This window comes from Furipterus horrens, unplaced genomic scaffold (genome assembly GCF_987537825.1).
Source record: "Furipterus horrens unplaced genomic scaffold, mFurHor1.1.pri manual_scaffold_5, whole genome shotgun sequence".
In the NCBI taxonomy this organism is placed as follows: domain Eukaryota; kingdom Metazoa; phylum Chordata; class Mammalia; order Chiroptera; family Furipteridae; genus Furipterus; species Furipterus horrens.
In genome coordinates, this window is record NW_028327175.1 from 48,703,218 (window position 1) to 48,723,227 (window position 20,010).

The 20,010-nt window shown below is 42.5% G+C and overlaps 1 protein-coding gene across 1 annotated transcript in view; it reads left to right on the top strand.

Moving 5' to 3' along the window:
• PDE8B (phosphodiesterase 8B) overlaps nt 1-20,010 on the top strand; it is a 249,015-nt gene that overhangs the window by 133,432 nt on the left and 95,573 nt on the right. Inside the window, exons 3-6 of the mRNA XM_090276403.1 lie at nt 5,186-5,376; nt 8,862-8,921; nt 11,184-11,241; nt 15,408-15,496. Coding sequence (XP_090132529.1) covers nt 5,186-5,376; nt 8,862-8,921; nt 11,184-11,241; nt 15,408-15,496 — 398 coding nt within the window. The remainder of the gene's footprint in view (nt 1-5,185; nt 5,377-8,861; nt 8,922-11,183; nt 11,242-15,407; nt 15,497-20,010) is intronic.

Consider the following 20,010-nt stretch of genomic DNA (forward strand, 5'->3'; position numbering starts at 1 on the left):
GGAGCACTGTTAGGAGTGGAGTGAGTGGAAGCGTTCAGGGGAGGTGCAGTAGGGGATTGTAGAGGATGTCTCTCCTGGTGAGTGGCTGTGACTCACAGTAAAAGTCATATTGTCCAGTCTTGGCAAGAAGATAAAAACTAGGGGAAATATTATGAGGCGCTACATTCACATCAACATAATAACATCTGAAAATCAAGTGGCCTTTTCTGCATCAATGCCTGAAGCTGTTACTCCCCCAGTGTGTAGAACTGATGTTTCTGTTTAGAGCGCTGCCCTCTCTCCCCTCACACTGAGTTTTCCAGTTAGACTTGGAAACTGATCCTCACAGCTGTGACATAAGCTTTTTCCTAGCAAGGTAGCACTTCCCTTTAAAAGTTATTTTTCCGTATATGGAACATTTCTGGAACTGTTACATATTGGAGATTTTATATGTTGGAGATCACGTGGCCTCCTGGGGAGCTGTTAATCACATATTAAATGGAATGACTGTGTGATGGAGATGTTCAGACTCAGTAACTCGCTGTGGTGCAGTGTTTCGCTCCAATCTGTCCTCACTGCTGCTACCACGTGGTGTCCTCTACCTACCCCAGCTTGTGTGGTGGAACCACAGAGTGGGTGGGGATTTTGGTCCCATATTTTAGAGGGCAAAAATAAAACTGTCAGAAAGGAAGTTACTTAACATAATGATTATACAAGCTCCAGGAGCAGGCTGACCTCCATTCAAATCTTGCTAGCTGTGTGGCTGTGGGCAAATCTCTTAACCATGTCAAGCCTCATTTTCCATATCTGCAAAATGGGGATAATGTCTACTTCCAAATAATTTGTTCAACGGTTATTGCATAAGATATTTAAAGCATTTTTAATATAGACAGAATGGCCCCCAGAAAATTCTCATCAAACTTTAGCTGTTATTAGCATCACTTTGCTAGGGACACTTAAAGCTTCGAAGCCATGTTTTTCCAACAGAATTGACCCCTTCTCTGATTAAATTGGTCAATTTTTAGTATTATGTGAATACAACTTACATGATCTATACATGTGATCTATTCTGGAAGCTCCTTGTTACCTAGTTTTGCTTAAAGCCCAATATAGTATTCTGAAAATTGGATGTTTAGTAGTTGATACTTTTAATCCATTTGGAGATATGTAGACACACACTTACTTAAAGAACACTAATAATAATGAACACTTATATTGTTATCTTTAGGTTAAGGGAAAGCTAGTTTTGTCTTCACCGTTTTCATAATTAACCTTCACCAGAGGAAAGTTTCATTCTGATTTGGCTTTCAAAGAGTAATTGTTGCTGGCTCTTCAGCCCACAGACCACTATGTAAATGACAATTGTGCAGCATGATCACGGACCAGTCCAATCGCTTTTTCCAGCGTCTCTGTGATTGGTCTCTGCCTGGCTGTTCCTCCAGTCAAGCACAGACGAGAGTGTGAAGTGTTGCCACCATGTCTTTCCATGACCACACCCATGACATTAACACAAAAGCAGGTCGTTGGACGAGGGACTTGGCCAACACACATGGAAGTGCAGCAAAGAAATGAAAAGTGATCACAGCAGAAGTGAAATGTGAATTCAGTGTAAATGGGGTTAGAGGAGAAATAGCTGCTGTACGCATGTTGACACTGCTGACTTTGAGAGATTCTAGACAGGTTGCCAGAGGACGTTCGTCAATGCAAGTTTATTGAAATAAATGAAGAAAGTGGTTGTGACCAAAAGGGTGAAATGTCACAGAGGAAGTGATGCCAACAACAACAACAACAACAAAAAAAACCCCTGCACATTCATTAAAGGAACTCTGGGGATGTTTTATGACATTGGAAGTACAGAAGATAAAATGTTGGAAGCTGATCCAAACTTAGGAGTTTATAATTCACTAAGGCATAGAAAAGATTTTCATTTTGCTAAGGAGTTGAATTATTGAAAGTCATCTTTCTGGATATTTTATATGTGGAAAGAATGTTAAATTCTATCCCAAGAAATTCTCTAGTGAGTGTGTTTTTATAATATGAGTACTCCCATTTTAAAATGTAGGTTTTATTATCATTCAGGTAGGATAAGGCCAACAGATCAACAGATGTCATTGAAAAGATGGTTTGTTACTCACAGTTCCCAAGAGGAGGGGACATGCCACAGCAAGCAGAACCACAGCAGGAAGAGTCAGGGTTGATCAGGAGGCAGAGAGAGCAGGGGGAAATGTGGGCAAGAGCCTTTATTGTGGTTTCTGTGGGAAGGAATGGGTGAGGCCGGGTAAGCATGTTTGGTTGGTTTGAGTCATTTCAGGGGAGTCTGGGTCCTACGGGTGGTCTTTAGGTGCCTGGTGCCTTGCCCTGGAATGAGAGGCCAGGTGGGTAGTGATCCTGATAGACGAAGTGTAGGGGTATGGCTCTGGGTTGGTTTGCACACTAAAAGTGCATTCCCAAGTTGTTTGCTGATATCAAAGCATCAGAAATACAGCAAATAACAAGGGATGATAAATACAACTCCCCACTTTCAGTCAGTTTTTTAAGTTTCCATGTGAAATCCAGTTCAAGTTCCTGGAATGACCTGTAAGGATTTACCATGATCTAGCCCTCTGCTGTGAACTTGACTTTTTCTCAACCTCTCACCCTCCCCTCTTTCACACTGGCTTCCTTGCAGTTCCTTGAACACAGCAGGCATCAGGCCCCACTGTAGGGCCTGATGGAACTGTCTCCTCAGCTTGGAATGCTTTTCTTCAGATATCAACTTGGCTTACCTTTCTATTTCCTCCAGGCATTTGCTTGAATGTCACTTTCTCAGTGAAATCGACCTTAATCACCCTACTTAATACTGTTACCAATGAGCCACGCCTGATCTCCTTCCCCTGCCCTACAGTTCTTACATAGCACTTCCCACTTTCAACATTGCACGTCATTTGCTTATTTATTATACCTGTTGCTTATTGTTTGTCCCTCTACTGCTGCACCACAAGGAGTCTTCATTTCATTCACTGGCGGACGTACTGTAAGCAATGAAAAACAGTATCTGCCACAGAGTAGATACTTGGGAAATATTTGTTGAAAAATGACATTATTTTTCTGGAAGTGGAACGCTCCAGTCTTTTAAGGACACATAAGACATGTGACGTCAATACCTGTAGCGATATCCAACAATGGAATACAGTTGTGTTCTTCTTGCATTAGTCAGCTACTAAAGTGCAGTGGTATAAAAGGAACAAGAAGTATCAAGCATCTTGTCTAGCAATCCATGATTCAGCCAGACAGATGAGAGACAAGAAGTTTTGTCACCTTTTCTGACTTCGAGGCTCTGCATGTCATTTCTCGTGTTAATAGCATAGCCACACAAATAAAGGGCTATTGACTTCTCACAGAAAGCAACTTATTCTACCTGATTTTGTTCATTGTAGCTCCCTTGTTAATAATTTCATCTGAAGGGTTTCTTTTCACTATCAAAATCCACAAGGCTATATATGCCCTTCACTTCTCTAGGAGGAGTCACCTCCCATTTCTTCCTAGAAATAGTTCTGTGGCTGAAGTTTTTAGAACACCCTGAACTGAGGAGTGACTGACTTTTGCCTAGAGAGGGCCCTGAATAAATGTGGCTGCCTCATGTGTGGCTTGTGATTTCAAGCCACATGCTAAGACGAAAATGTCAAAATCATGTTGAAAAGTATAATTTTCCTGAAACATGGCTTTGAGAAAACAGGAAATAATTCAATCAGTGTAAAACAAATGACATTTATGATATAGTCAGATATGTAATGATAAAGAATTATTGGAGAGGTTTAGATATGAAATGGTATTGTCTTTTTTTTTTTTTTTGAAATTTTTAACAGATGCATGTGAATGAAATGATATTCAAGACTTGCAAAAGTAATACAAGAGTTGGGAAAGTGGGTAGGGATAGAGGTGAAACCAGATTGGCCAGGAGTTAGTTATTGCTAAAGCTGGGTAATGGGTACATTAGGTTTTTTTATACTATTGTTTCTATTTTTATATTGTCAATTTTCAATTAACAAAACATTTTTAAGATGTAGTTGTAATAGTTGGACAGTTTTCCTTGTTTCTGATTTTAAATAAAACATATTTAATATTTCATCATGAAGAATGATATTGGCTGTTGGCTTAAATTCTTTTCATGTTGAGAAACTGCCCTTCTGTTCCTAATTGTTTAAGCCAGAGGCCCATACTGAAAAATATTAAATGCTTTGTCACTGTCATGAGATTATTAGGTGTTTCTTTTTGGACCTGTTGCTGTGATGTAGTCTCATTCCTATTAATAGTAAGTACCTCTTGCATTTTGTAGAAACCCCTACAAGTAGTTATCCTCACACTCATGAAATATTTACTGAGCAGCTAGTAGTACATGCCAGCCCAGTGCCAGGCTCAGGAGTATATCAGAGAAGGAGGCCGGTAGGTCCTTGCTGTCCCAAAGCTCAATTCTAGTGGAGAAGATAGACTGTGAACAAATAAATAAATGAACAGGTTCGGGTGATGGTGAGGCTGTCTCCTGCTCTGGCTGCCGGAGGGACGATGAGGGCTTGAGGTGAGAACCACTGCTACCTTCTTTCCAGGGGCAGGGCTGCGCTCAACTTTGCTCCAGCAGCTTCACATTTTTGTGACTATTCATTCCAGAGTCTGGCGAGGGTTGAGTGTTAGAATTAGTTTTTGAAGGGTTTTTTTTTTTTTTTTTTTTTTTTTTTTTTGAGTTCCCTTCCGTTCCTGAATCTTTATATGGATTTAAGTGCTAAGTTCAGAGAGATAGGCGGCCTCCAGGTACCGTGAGGCAAACAGCCACCTGCACTAGAGCCAAACAGGTGTACATGTGACCCATGGTCTAACCTGTGTTACTTATCCTGGTAATAATTTCACTGCTTAATCTATTTAAAAACAAAGTCACAAAAAAAATGCCACCTCCACCAGAGTGATTGAGCACCTACTGTGTGCTCATTCAAGTCTCACAACTAGCCTGCATGGCACTGCTCTTCTCATGCTCGGCAGTGAAGAAACTGTAGGTCAAAGAGAGGAAATGCTTTGTTCAAAGACACACTAGAACCAGTTGGAGGAGTTGGGATTTAAACTCAAGTAGCTTCCCTCCAGAGGCTGAATTTTTAATCAGTAATATCATAGGCCAGTTTTTAATACAGTCTCTAAGGGTGATGATTTCTGTCACAATGCTGTTTTCTGTGTGTTCCAGGTTTTGCTGATCTTTGCCAAGGAGGATAGTCAGAGTGATGGATTCTGGTGGGCCTGTGACAGAGCTGGTTATCGATGCAACATTGCCCGGACTCCGGAGTCAGCCCTTGAATGCTTTCTAGATAAACATCATGAAATTATTGTAATCGATCACAGACAAACTCGAAACTTTGATGCAGAAGCTGTGTGCAGGTACCCTCCTTAATATTCTTAATAATGCCTGTTTAAGAGCCTAAAATGAAATTCATCTGTAGATGTCTTTAGTTCCATCCCAAATATTTCTAAAATATGTGTTAATTTTCCTAAGCAGTATATTCAGACTTCTGTGACAAAAGCTATAGCTCCTATAGGTTAATCTCACCTTTCCCAGTTTTCCGCATTTGAGTTCTGATGAATTTGGAGGCGTGAGCTTCGTGCCACTGCAAACTTTGGGATTTTTCCCCCTGAGTGTTGCTCATATTTCACAAAAAAGGCATTAAAATTCATACAGTTCTTATTATACAGATATGGTTTGGATGTAAACCAGAGACTTGAATCTTAATTATTCTGTCCCAAAATGAGCATCAGAAATGTGTGAAATATACATTTTTCCCTGCCTGACACAGATGGGTGGATCCTACAGCAGCCATAGAGCTAGGCAGCCACTTTGCAGCAGCAGCAAATCTCCCAGGGATCCAACTCCCCCACCCCACCCCTCCGACTTGTTTACAGAAACACTTGTACTCTGGGGAGGAAACGCATGCCTGTTCATAAATAAGTGCTGTCCAAAGAGTGAGCTCTGGATGAACTGATCCATTTAGCAGAAGTGGAATGCTTTGAAGCTAGACAGGAAGAAGTCACTAATTAAATGCTAGGCTAGGCCAGACTCCAATTACATATGGAGCTGGAATGTTCTTGAAAGTATTAAATGAAATGAAAGGTAGGGCCGTGGTTTCATAGAACCTTTGTACCCTGACAAGAAATCAGGGGATTAAGAGGAGTTTCTCATCATGGCCATCACTTTGCTATTCTTTGACAGGTTTCAGTTTCCCAGAGAAGAATTTTTCTTAAGGAACCTATTTTAAAATGTCCAACTGGTCTCAAGTAATTTTATCTTTATGCATAGGAATACTTGCCAATTTATTATGTATATGAATAAATAAAATGTATCAGAATATTTTTAGTAGTTAGAAATATTTTTCCTTTTCAAATGATCTTCAGAGTAGACTTGGATCCTTTATAACTACTTTCCTTTGGTCTTGACTTATTTAATTACATGATTTTGTGGTATAAATACCACAGTCCTTTGTACATACACAGAATGCTTTAACACAGGCTTCGGATATAAAAAGAAAAAAATAGGAAGAATTCTTTGAATTCAGGCAAAGGCCCATTTTAGCAGATAAGCTTTATTTACCATCTCAAGTTAATGTAAAGAAATGGAGTTTTGTTCCCTAATAAGTGTAGCTCTGTCTTAATGGCACAGAGAACATGGGGCATCCGCGCAATTCAGAAGACAGGTAAGCTAACGTGCTGTCTGATTGGTACTGGCCCCACTGCGGGTGTCCCGATTCCCAGGTGCTTGTTCGCCAGGACCCGTTCCCAGCAGACGTGTATCCTCTATTGTCATCTGTGGCCCAGGATCCCTGGCTTTTGAGCTAGCCTGGGTCGCAGCTTAACATACTTCCTTGGACACCCCCCTACTCCCGCCCTGTCCTCCCAACCAGGAGGAGGTCCAAGTCTCTCTGACCACACCAGTTCCTCTGGAGGAAAGAGAGAGAAAAGGAAAGCAGCAGGAAGCAAGCCAACTCACGGAAGCCAGTCCCAAAAGAAGCTAAGCGAGTGTGTGCTCCAGCCCAGTGCTATTCATGGTGGTGGTTGAGCCGCTGGCCTAAGGCCCGCCCCTTGGAATGTAGCACAGAAGCCTATCCTTGACACCTCACTGGGGAGGAAGAGGCTGAACGAAGAGGAGACTGCTTAGTGTTTCCTTAGGGCCTAGAGCTCGCCTCTGAAACACTGCATTTTTTTCATTAGGTGCTAACTGGTATTTCTGCTGAGAATTCAATAGGCCACTAAGTAGAAAATGTGTGTAGCTTCACCTTACCAAGCCTTGTTCTGTGTGCTGAATGGGAAGGAGTCTGTGCTCACATCAGAGGGCTACTGACTCATTCCTCCTGCCTCACAGTGAGTTAAGGCATTGTCTGAAAAGGTACTTGTCATTCAGCTGCCACTCATCCACCAGGGAAACCTTCACTTCCCAGGAATAAGGCGGCTGGTCATTTTCTCAAGCCTTTCACCCACACACAGTGAGTGAGGTCTCAAGGAAAAGGAAATGGGGAAGGTACATTTTTTTAAAGAAAGGTCAGGAAATTCTGGAGTTGAAGAGGATGAAGCAATATGAGCTGGCTGTCCCTAGGGAAGCGGTAGTACAAACATGTTAAAATGGAGAGTGTCTGAAATCCCAGTAGCTAGAAAGAAAAACAAATACATGTTGTTTCACAAACTGTTCAGAAACAACTCTCAGCCTTCTGTTCTTGAAGATGGTGGTCCCCTTTTGAGCCATCTCAACATAAGCAGAGGCCAGACGCAGGAGCTGGGTCAGAACAAGCATGCTTATTTGTACTAAGATTTGAGTATATGAAACGATTAAAATTATCCGTTTCATGACCCCTGCCCAGAATAATACAGAATCCAAGCTGTAACATTCAGAGCACATTTTCTAAGGAACCTTATTGACCTCGAAATTCTACATCCTTACATGTTTTAATCCTGTTAAATTCCTAAGGAATAAACTAACTAGATACAGGTGTTCACATTGATGACAGTTGCCGTACTGCAACATTTCTCAGCCCACGTTGATGACTCAGTTGTTTAAAGTATTTGAGGACAAACAACAGGACAACTGGAAAATTGGGGTGGCTCTGTGTACCATTTAATATGCTTTAAACCGCCACTATGTATCCAGCTACCAGCGAGTACTTCCAGTTTTATTATAAGGCCAGTCAACTTTCTGAACTATCTATAGTTTTAAAAGAAAGAAAGATCCAACCCAATTACCTCCCCAAGTACAGACTGATAACTAGAGAATTGTAGGACTGCCAGTTGTTTTGCAGAGTGGAATTTCAATCAGAAAACATGGAATTTAAGAGGGATTTGATGGGTTTTGAAGTGGAAAATTGGCAGATATGACCTATTGGATAATTGCCTGGGAGTTAAAAAAAAATCATTTTTAAATAACACAAAGAGATTGTTCTAATCCACGAGGGCGTCTTTCTTTATTGTCTTCCATGTGTTTTCAGATTTACGCTGTTTTTTTGTTTTGTTTTGTTTTTTGTTTTTAGTTTAATAGACTTTGTTTATTAGAGAAGTTTCAGGTTTACAGAAAAACTGTGCAGACAGTACAGCAATGCAGAGAGTTCCCACAGTTCCCATATACCTCCTACTTCCCACTTTCCCTTATTATTAACATCTTGCATTCGGGTGGTACATTTGTTACAATTTCGTAACGTTTTTAAATTACAGTTGACATTCTGTATTATGTTAGTTTCAGGTATACAGCGTTAGTGGTGCTGTCCACCAGACTTGTTCTCTAGAGAAAGATTTGCTTTTATGCCATTTTCAGTGTGAAGCAGTTTCACTTTGGTTTAATGTAGCAAAGCCCAGGTCACCTGGTTTGACTTGGCACCTTCTTGTTGCAGGTCGATCCGGACCACAAATCCCTCGGAGCACACGGTGATCCTCGCAGTAGTTTCACAAGCGTAAGCTCACCTCCCACCCCTGCTGGAAATAGTCCTGTCCTTTCTGAGACATTTGTCTGATGTGATCCAGTTTTGCAGCTGGCAAAGGAATGGACATGTCCTCGGCCCTGCAGCACCAACCTTAGATCTTGCTTTGGGGGTGGGGGTGGGGGTTCCTTTGTTCTGTAAGTTTTCTGTCTATCATGTCTAATTGCTGTTACCACATATTCACACACCTCAGGAAAAAGTGGTTACTTCATTATATGCTAGAAATGAATAGAAAATCTGCGGAGGAGGAGATCTGGAGAGGACATGATTCCAGCTTATCTTTTTTCCTTAAGAGAAGAGATGGGTGAAAGCTTGTTTTTCACTTAAGAAGAAACAAATGGTAGCATGAGAACAGAGGCGCACTTATAAATCCACTGCCAGAAAAGGGATGTGCAGTATGTATTTGGGGACAGTTCTGTGGCTAGATACAGGACTAGGTTGCATGGCAGTGCTGGGAAGCAGGAAAGCAGGATGAAGCTGCAGGTATGAGATTGTAGGATGAGAAACTGCTCTGCTGATTTAGTGTCTGAAATGGCCAGCACTTAGAATGGAAGATATAGAAGGAAAAAGGTCATTTGTACAAATTACAATGGTTGGGATCTTTGCAAGTACCACATGTGTTTTAGCCATTTAATGGCCATCATTAGCTTTGGAGAGAATAAGACCTTAATTAGGGCCTAGGATCTCCTAGGATCTACTGGACTAGGACCCATTTTGGCAAATGGCACAGATTCTGCAAGGAAGGAGCTGACAGGCCAGCAACACAGGAGTTTAGGTCCTCCCCCCAAGCAAGCCTGAGCCAGGGGAGGTTTGAAATACTCCATCCAGAGCATACTGGTTCAGAGGGGGAATCCTGGCTTCAAAGTTTGGGCCTAACCAAAGACTTCTCCTTACCTGATACTCCTTGAGTCTCATGTTAGGACTCTTCACTTTGATACCTGCCATGGGCTGTAGGACAAGGAAAGTGAAGAAACTGTCCTCAGGAGTTCCTTCCTGGCGGGACACGGGACCTCAGGAGAATGAGTGGGGGAATCTGAGATGTGCGGTCATCCTTCCTCAGCCCTCATATGTTTTCTCTTCTGAGGACTCAGAGACCCTGGACGTGGGTACCAGAAGCGTACCAGGCCTCATGGCCTTTTCCCCAAGCCTGGCTTATTCCATGGGCCCAAAAGCAAAGCATTCTTTCTATTTCCTACTCATATAGCAGAAATGTGTGCTTGTCCTTGACAAGTTATGGTTTGCTGTGGTTTATTATTACTTTTCACCTTGCTTCCCTATGTTTTAATAAATTATTTTATATATGAAGAGAGGAATAATAAAAATGAATGTTGAGTTTGTGCCACTCAGCTCATGAAATAGAACACTAACAATAAATAGAACGTTATTAATACCTTTAGAAGCCACTGTGTGCCCTTGAGCTCCCAAGGAGAAAGGGAGTTAGGGAAGACAGCTTTTCCCTGTACAACTTATGCCACAGATAAGCACTGGGGTTTCTCTTCCTGTTTTCCGTCTGCTCCTCCACTCAATCCCCTCTACTCCATTTTTCTTCCTGGTTTTCCGGGGTATGTATCATGTGTCACTTTCAGTCTCGGGAAAACCTTTTCTCTCTCATAATAGTGACAGCCCAGCATGTCTTCGTGGTAAACCAACCCACATCCCCGCCTTGTACGCAAACTGAGTTCTGAGACACAACTAACTGTAGGCTCTGTATAAGAAAGCTGCCCATGAAATGAGTGGCACTGATCAATTTTTGTTTTCTCTTCCTCCTTTCTAACTTGGCTTTGGCGATGACACATCTTTCCCATTTGGCTACTGGGGGTGGCGGGGATTGGGATGGGTTGTGCTTTAAAAGGTCTGGGGACGGCAGAGAGAGAACAGCAGTCTCTAGGATGAATGTCCCACGTCCCTTGTCCCTTTAGGGGACTGCTCTCATACCCTTGCCCCAGCTCCAGAGGGCGGCACTGCGTTGGAGAGAGCCACTCACGCGCACCTGCAGCGATGCTTACAGTCACACTGCTGGAGTTCTCTCTTTACTGTTTTGTTCTGTTGTTGCATTGGGAAGTCAGATGTGGGAGTCAGGGCCCTTGAGGGCACGGGCACCCCATGGGCACATGCTGGTCAGGAAGCCACTCTGAGAGCCAGCACCACGTTGCCTCATTGCTCTCTCTCCATGTTTCAGTGTGAGGAATCCTGATTTGTATCTGCTGAGTGACCACATTTTCTGCTTTGCTGCAGATCGGGCGACCATGAAGAGGCCTCAGTCCTCCCTCTTCTTCACGCAGGCTTCAACAGGGTATGTAGACAATGAACCCAGCACCTCCCTCAGGTGCAAGTATGTTATCCTTAACTCTCCCATAACAGTAAAGGCCAATATCCATGGGTAAGCGCCGAGGGCATTAAGCCCCAGGACTGTGAAGGAAAGCGCTGTTCTCAGGGGATAGTAAATGAGCAGCCATTTTTTCTCATAACGTCATAATGACATAAAAACACATCTTCTTATATCAGGTCAAAATTCTGTAGTCCCAAAGTTATCTCACTGAAATCAGTCCAGTCAGACTCAGTACACACACGTTGTTATACGCGTCCCCATGCAGGGCTCGCTCATGATCGTGAGGGGATGGCACAGCCTCCTGTGAACTCTTGGTTTCAATCACAAATTGTTAGAGCAACGACATGAATTAAACTGCCATTCAACTTGGAAATGCAGGTTGATTACTCCGAGGAGACTTACCGACAACCGTAATAACTAGGCAGACTTAGTATCCCAGGTCTCTTGATAGGAATCATCTGAACCCTAAATAGATGGTGTTATGCATTCTTTTCCTTCAACTATAGGATATTGTTTGCGCCTTGTGAACTATGAACATTCTTTTGGGTGCTTTAACTAATGGTGCATTGCAATCCCTGGTTTAAAAAAAAAAAAAATCCTCTCTGTTGTAGACCACAGAGGAGCAGAAATTGCTCCTCAGTCGCATGCTTGGGTTGTTTCCCACTTCCGTGGGGAAGCAGCAGTGCTCTGTCACATATTCAGGCAGCTCCGCGGTCCACGTGTGCCATAGAAATGAACATTTCTGTTAGCGGTGTCACTCACCCAACTTCCGTCTTGTCCGTCATTCCATCCATCAGGGGCGGACATTTCGTTCTGAAAGCTGTTCCATGTTGTATCTTGATGGGAATGCCTAGAGCCATGCTTCTGAGTTCTGGAATGGAAAAAGGAAAATTGGTCAAGAAGCCTGAAACTTCTTTACTTACAAAGATCATTTTCTGAGAAACAACCTAAGGTCATCCACAGGTTTCGTTGCTCTTCTGTTTAATGTGGGCCACCCCGCAGCAACCCAGCCCAGCCCCAGCGTCGTCCTTTACGTCTGAGGCAGGGCCCCTCGGAGTGTGAAGACGTAGGTTCTCGCATCCTGGGGCCTCGCTGCTGAAGACAGCAGTGACACACCGGGGGTGATGTCTGCGAGGGCCCCTGTACGTGCAGTCAAGCGTCCTTTGGAATTTTGCTTTCAGTTCCATGTTCTACCTCTGACTGGTGTAGAGACTGTCATTTGGAGTGATCCTGGGATTGTACATCTGCTCACAGAAAGGCTTAGGGGAAGCAGCTGGCCCTCTTTAGGTGCAAATGCGATTAAGAAAATTTAGGAGGGAAATGCTCCATTGTTCCTTTCTCCATGTTTTGCAACCTGTGTGTGCTGCTCTGGAAGGTGTCGTTGCCCTGTCTGGATGTGGTGCTTCTCCCCGCACTCAACATGATGAATAAAACCCTTGGTGGGAGCACAAAACACGAGACCTGTCATGGACACCTGGTGTTCGTTCCTCCTGGGCCTGATCAAGGCCTTTTGCCAGTGAGGTCAGGGTGCCCCCAGACAGTCTGGGCTCTTCCCAAGGGAAGCACACTGTACCTACAAATAAATGCTTTTCTTCCTGAGTTACTGTGGCACAAGATCAGCTGAGGCAGCTCTTCAGGTGACTGGTCTCCTTTTTTGGACAAAATCTTCTCTTTGGCAACTTTCTACCCAAGCACCCTTCCGAAAGTGCTGGTGATGCTGCCTTCCATGTGGTTGTTTCCCGTCTCCGAGTTGTTCTGATTGTGTTAAAGCATCTGCTGAAACTCTGCCCTGTGTTGCTAGCTAATTGGCCAGTGCTTCAGACTATGGGTCCCTAAGTGGGGATCCAGGAACAAACTGTGCCATGAAAAATTCCTCAACAGCTCCACTTGAAGCTTCTGTAGCTCTGCATAAATGGCCAACTGCTTGATGCTCAGTCCACTCTGAGCTTTTAGAAACCAATATCTTAGCAAAGGGCAATTGCAGCTGTTTTTATATCAACCTTTGTGTCCCTCTGTTTATATTTGAAACGATGCTTGTTCAATTGAACAAGGATTCACAGAGCACTTACCATGTGCAGCGCAATGTGTCAGGCGTGCCGGTCATTTCTCCCCCTCGAGAGGCTTCCTGAGGAAGAAATGGAGAGCTAAGATTTATTCTTTGTTTGGCTCCATTCTAGGTTACTTGCTTCATCCTTATCAACAAATGAGAAACTGGATATTTTCTCCATTTTCCCAGAGGAGGAAACAGACCCAGAATGGCTAAATTGCTTGCCAGAACTCATGCTGATAGCAACGTCAAAAGGCAAACTTCATATTGAGTCCACTAAAGTAGTTAGTATTTCTCAAACTATCTGTGGAACACTAGTGTTCCAAGAGCTCTTAAGAGGTGTTCCTTTGCAAAAGGCTTCTGTGGTCAAATAAGTTTAAGAAATGAGTGAAGACCCTGTCTCCTCCGCCCACCCCCGAAAACGCACAGAGCACATTCGCAGCATTGCATGGCAGCATATTGAACGACCTGAGACATCCTGTGCGAAAGAAACACGCCAAAGTTTCTGGAACTAGAGCCCAGGAATCTGAATTTTTAACCAAGGGCCTGGGTGTTTCTCAGCATGTTGAAGTTTGGAGACCACTGCTTTTGATTCACCCAAATCATTTCAGAGATAGGGGTTATTAACTACAGTCTTTTAAAAATCTCCAAAAGATAAGGTACTAGAATCTTCCATTATCTTTAGTCTACAAAACTAATTTATTAAGTACCAATTATGTACAAAGTACTCCAGTTTTTAGAAACCATCACCTACAGAAAGTTGTTTTTCTCTACAATGGAAATTCTTAAACTTAAAGAAAAGTAAAATATAAAAAACTATTTCTTAGCTCTGGTTGGTGTGACTCAGTGGATTGAGAGCTGATCTGTGTACTGAAAGGTCTCCGGTTTAATTCCCAGTCAGGACACGTGCCTGAGTTGCGGGCCAGGTCCCTGGATGGGGGCATGTGAGAGGGAGCCTATCGATGTTTCTCTCACACAATGATGTTTCTCTCCCTTTCCTTCTCCCTCCCTTCCCCTCTCTCTAAAAGTAAATAAATAAAATCTTTATTAAAAATGATTTCTTAGATATGAAAGTGAAAATATAGCATGAAACAACACATACATACACTAAGCCTAAGGGAAATAAACCAAAATTAATGACATCGTAGCTTATGACATTATCTCTTGCTTATGACATTATCAGTAGTTTGGGGGTTTTTCTTCATATTTTTCTGTATATTATACACTTTAAACATGTATAGCTTTTCTAACTAGATGTAGACAACAATAGTTTACTTTTAAAGTTTCTGTTTTAAAATAAACCAACCTAAATCTGTTTATTCCAACATTTTCAAGACTTAGCTTATCACAGATTGTTTTCTGTATCTTATGAAACATCAGCTAACAATGTTCATAGGCTGATATAGAGTCTTCACCAATCCAGAAGCTCATCCTGAACCCAGCCATGTTTAATTTTACCAAAATAAAGAAAGAAAGAAAAAGTATTTTTCTTTTTCTTTCTGTGCATGTTCCCTCTTTCCTTTATCCTCCCTAGCGTCTACCCACAATAGTGGGACCAGGGACATGGGGAAGTCAGGGCTTCAAAGGTGTTCCTCAAGGAGAGGCCGTCCACACTGGATAGCGGAAGTGTGTGTGTGTGTGTGTGTGTGTGTGTGTGTGTGTGTGAGACAGACAGACAGACACAGGGGAGGAGAATGCAATAGACACTCAGAAGATGAGGAAGGCAACAAAGAAGGGCCTCTCCCCTCAAAAGATCTTTCAGTGTGGCACTCACCAAATATGTCCAGTGTTGCATTTTAGAAGACTTGTATTAGTGCAGTAGAAAGCGCAGGCATTTCAGTAATTAACTGAAGTTTTTCCCACCTTCGTTATAAAGGGAAGTAAGCATACAATATTTCCTGCTCTGTTGCTTCTCATGCGTTTAAACAAGCATTTCAAACACCTTGACAACTGTTTGATTTCATCGTTTCTACTAGTTGTCTTATGTAACAGAGTTACTTGGGTAGAAAAAACTGTTCAGTGTCTTTAACTCCTGAAGAAGTAATTGGATATGTCTCATGTATTGTCTTTCCTTGTTTTTCAGAGATTTATGGAGAATAGCAGCATCATTGCTTGCTATAATGAACTTATTCAAATAGAACACGGGGAAGTTCGCTCACAGTTCAAATTACGGTATGTAGTCAAGTAAGACGGGACATGAGCATGTCTGTCATCAGGCTGCTGTTCGCAGGAGCCTGGCTCCGTCACAGGGATTTTGAAGCTGTTAAACAAGTAATGGTAGCTGGTAAACAGCAGAATCTAAACTGAGAGCCCTTTGTTACAATGAAATGAATTAGAAGCATTTCTTATTTTGACAGTATTTTCCACTATTTACAGCAGTTTTAAAATTATATCCTAGGAAAAGTATTGTTTAATTTTTGTAACATTAGATCAAAATTAAGACTAGCCCTTGAGGATTACTTACTACTTTCAACATTTGTAAATTCCTCCATGGGTTGTTATGGCTAGGGGCAAACCAATGGGTATATTTATTATGCTAACCGTAATAATTGCTGCACAATGATGATAGCAATTTCATGAGGCCTGTTCGTGGCCTCTGTGTATGAGGTATCTTCAAGAAACTGATTTTAGGTCTCTAAATAGGTATAGAGTGCTTTAAAAACAGGCCGCTCTCTGGTGCTCACTTCTGGGACGGGGTTGTCTGAGTGGCCAGAACTCTGGGTGGTAGGGTGTTCTGCTTCTGGGACATCCTGGAATGTTGGGTTCCTGAGTCATGCCTGGTTAGTCTCAGGCTCCACTCAAGCACACTCTCAGGACCCTGACTTTTTCAACTTGCCCCCCTCAAGCAGAGGAAGAGGGACAGAGGAGGGTCTACCCAACATATGGTCCAGGCCCCAGCAGCTCCAGGCCCTTGACCTGGCTTCTCAGGCCAGCTGCAGGTCAGGATGGTTTCAGGCTCAGCAAAAAAAAAAAAAAAATACCATAGCATCTCACTGTAATGATTATACTTCTTATCTTGGTTAGTTAATTTGCACTCAGAGGGGACTAAACCCTTTTTAAATTTAATTTTTCTCTGCCTTTCTCAGTCCTGTGGAAGTAAAATGGATTAGCATAAACCCAGGAAGGTCATTCTTCTGGTGTACACTGTGGTCAAGGAAGTTACTCTTTGGTGGATAGGGAGCTTTAAGAAATAAAATGTGAAGATGAACAGTCACTTTCTTACGGGGGAAATTATTTAAAAAGAATCTCAAACAGTGGAAATTTAGGTATTTTAACAGCTGTTGGTGAGTAATATTGCCAAAGACTTTTGAATATGTAAATACATAATTAAGTCCCTTGGTTTCTTTGTATTCAGGTATTTGTTAGCTTCAGAGAAATTCATAGAATTTTTCAAGAAAATCACAGTGCCCTTACTTCAGAAATTTATGACTTTTACTATGGCACATTAATTGTTTTAATTCATAGGGATCTCTTCTATTTTTACTGGAGGGTAAAAAGACTATACTTTTTTTTTAGATATTTTCACAATGAATAGAACTAGAAAAAGAGGGATTTCGTTTTGGTTTAAATCTTTTACTGTGTCTTATCTACAACAAAAAGTGAATAGGTACCTATTGCTTTGCTAAGTACTTTACTCATTTTATTTTAAATAACCGTGTGCGATTTCATAGGCAACATTAGATTGGTGGCACGGATGCGATGTGGACAGTGAACAGGCCAAGGCAGGTCTGACAACTTGAACTAACCATCCCAGCCAGCACGAGGGCGTAAAGAAAGGGCTTCTGGTTATTGTGCTAATAAAATCTGCTTAGAGCCAGGGCACTGAAAACTTTTCAAAGTCTCATCAAATTCAGAACTTGGCAGATTTCTAAGTACTTCACACTATGTAAATCCCATAATTTCTCACTCCTTACTGACTGGAGCTGGCTGGGGCCGTTGGTCATAATGAAAAGGGTCAAGTTTTTAAGTCAGTGTGACGCTGGTGAATGGGCTTGACCCAGGCAGGCAGTGGCCCCAGGAAGGCGGCTTTGACCAGCACATTAATCCCTCACCTTCCATGCCAGCTGGTGCTGGGTGGGTAAAGAGCATCTCTTCCCAGTCGTGAGGAGCCAGTATGAGAGCAGCACCTGTGCGGGGGCGGGGAATAGAGGTGAGATTGGGGGGTTGGGGGAGGGCAAGAGGTCTCCACAGAAGAAAGCCAAAGGAGGACTAAGTGATCCGTTTCTTCTGTTGTTTTTTGGCTTGTTGTGCCTCAACTGTCTCCAGTTTCCTTCCCTTCTTTGGAGGAGTGGGTGTGTGTGCATGGTGTGGCTCTCCCTGGGTATACTAGATCAGGGCCCAGTGGGTCGGGGGCACAGTGACCCCAAACCGTGACCTTCCCCAGCTCCTTAGGGCATCCAAAGACCTCTCAAGCTTCTACCCGCATCCCAGAGGCAGGCAGGCAACTGTCACTTGCTACAGACTGGGAAAATGAGGCTCTTCATTATACAATGCCAGAATAAGTATAGTCTAATTATATAATACTTTCCCCTGCCATTCCGCCCCCAGCTGCAGCTAAATATGTGACATTGCTGGCATTTTGCAGGGACAGTCTGTACTGCAGGGATGATGTTGGGTGTTGAAGGCAGATACTTCTGTCCAGGACGTCATATATGGTAACCATACTTACTGAACCAAGGGGATAAAAAATCAGGATAGTGTGACCAAACAAACACTATCCAATTTTAAAATTCCATTTTATAGAATAACTTTTTAAAATAGGAGGATTAAATCTTATTTCTGAATGCATTTGAATTACTTTATAGAACAGAAGAACTCATGAAATGTGGACTGTCTAGGGAAACAGGGATAAAGGATGACCAGTCACCTCTCTTAGTCTATGCCATTTTATTGTGGAAAGAACTATATTATCCAAAACACAGATAAGATGTAATCTACTTATTGGGAGGTGAAGCTGATCAGTTCATACTAATGCAATACCAGCTATGTGTCCTCCTTAGTCTGATATCTGCTATCCGGGAGTACACCTAAATTATCATTTTGTTCTTCTCCAAGTCTTAAGAAGGTAACAGACCTCAGTTTTAGAAACAATCAGTTTCTAAAAGATGGGCAAAACTGTATTCCATAGAACACTGTAGCTCTCTAGTATGTTGATAGAGTGCTGATCGATACGTGGGCTCTGCATGACAGTCATCGAGTCACAGGAGAAGCCCAACTTGAAGGCTTACAGTGACCAGCTCAACAACATCACTGCCCAGAAAGGTGCTGACCAGTAGCACGTCCACAACCCCACGCTGCCTCCTTCCCTCTCCCTCCCAGACCCCAGCCGGCATGTGGATTTGTGTTCACTCTTCTCTCTACAAACCCCCACCTTGCACAGTCCTACCCTTGTTCCAGGTGGCCCCAGTCTGTGAGAGTGTGTGTGTGTGTGTGTGTGTGTGTGTGTGTGTGTGTGTGTGTGTTTTGTTTGAGGATATTCCAGAGCACCTTTGGTAGGGACACAGAGATGATGTACCCCAGCCACCTCTGCCAGAGATGACAGAGGAAAACACTGAGAACTGGGGACCCTCAGCACGATCAATCACAGCTCCCCAGAATGCGGGCAGCAGCTCTGGAGTAGCATCCAGGTGCCTGCTTTGCAGTCTGATGCACTCTGCGCCCCACCACACACCATGGTCTTCTTTATGGACTTCACACCCAGGCCTCTGCAAAGGAAGCTTCCCTTCCTTCTGGACCTTCACAGGCCCTGAAGAAGGGGAGAGGAAAATGGTTATATCACCTGTACTTCCAGGGTTTCCACACCAATGTTACTTTTCCTGGTGTTGCTTTTTCCAATTTTCCAACTTCTTAACCTGAAAGAGACAAAAATACATTTGAGGCACAGAGTTACAAGTCCCTGAGAACAGAAAATAAATAAAGTAAGGGCTCTTCTGAGTGAAGAGTGTTAATAATTAATATAAGCAATTAAATTCCCAAGCTCTAGGAACATGATTCAAGTTGATTACCTCGTTTCGTTGCAGGTTTATTTAAATACAGCCATCAACCAAATTGGTTTAAAACCTAGATCCAAACACTGCAGTTGAGAAGTGTTTGTCACTGGGGAAAATAAGCTTCTAGTCCTACCAATATCCTTTCACCTCACCTGTTGATAAGAATTTGCTTTGTCCCATTGGGCATTATACTTGTGAAGATTTTATACTTTGTGGGTAATCCATACAATGACTGTTAAATAGATACATTTTGGAGATTAGAACTAAGATCTTATGTAATGTAGCCTCTTAAACAACAAAAACAATAGAACTCTGAAGTACCTGTTTAAGTACTTGGGTGAGATACATGGGTACTTATAAGAAAATACTTGGGCAAAAGAGGAATTTATCACTGAATATGTGTTAGAGCAATTTATTACTCAAAATGTGTTAGAACTTAATTTTTCAGCTTTCAAAGGCAAGGAATTAGCTCACAGACAGTGTGCTTCTGATGGCCAGCTCTGGAGAACAGAGAACGCTTTCCTGCAGTGTCAAGCTGGGCTGGTTGCCTGGGTGCCTGGGAAATAGTTCTAGGACTGTGAGACTAGATCTTGCTTCTTCATGAGAAGCATTGCAGTAACAGCTTTGGTAACAATTATAAAGTCCTCTTTTATTCATTTTTTCTTCTTTTAAATCATCATATTTACAAATGCAGAG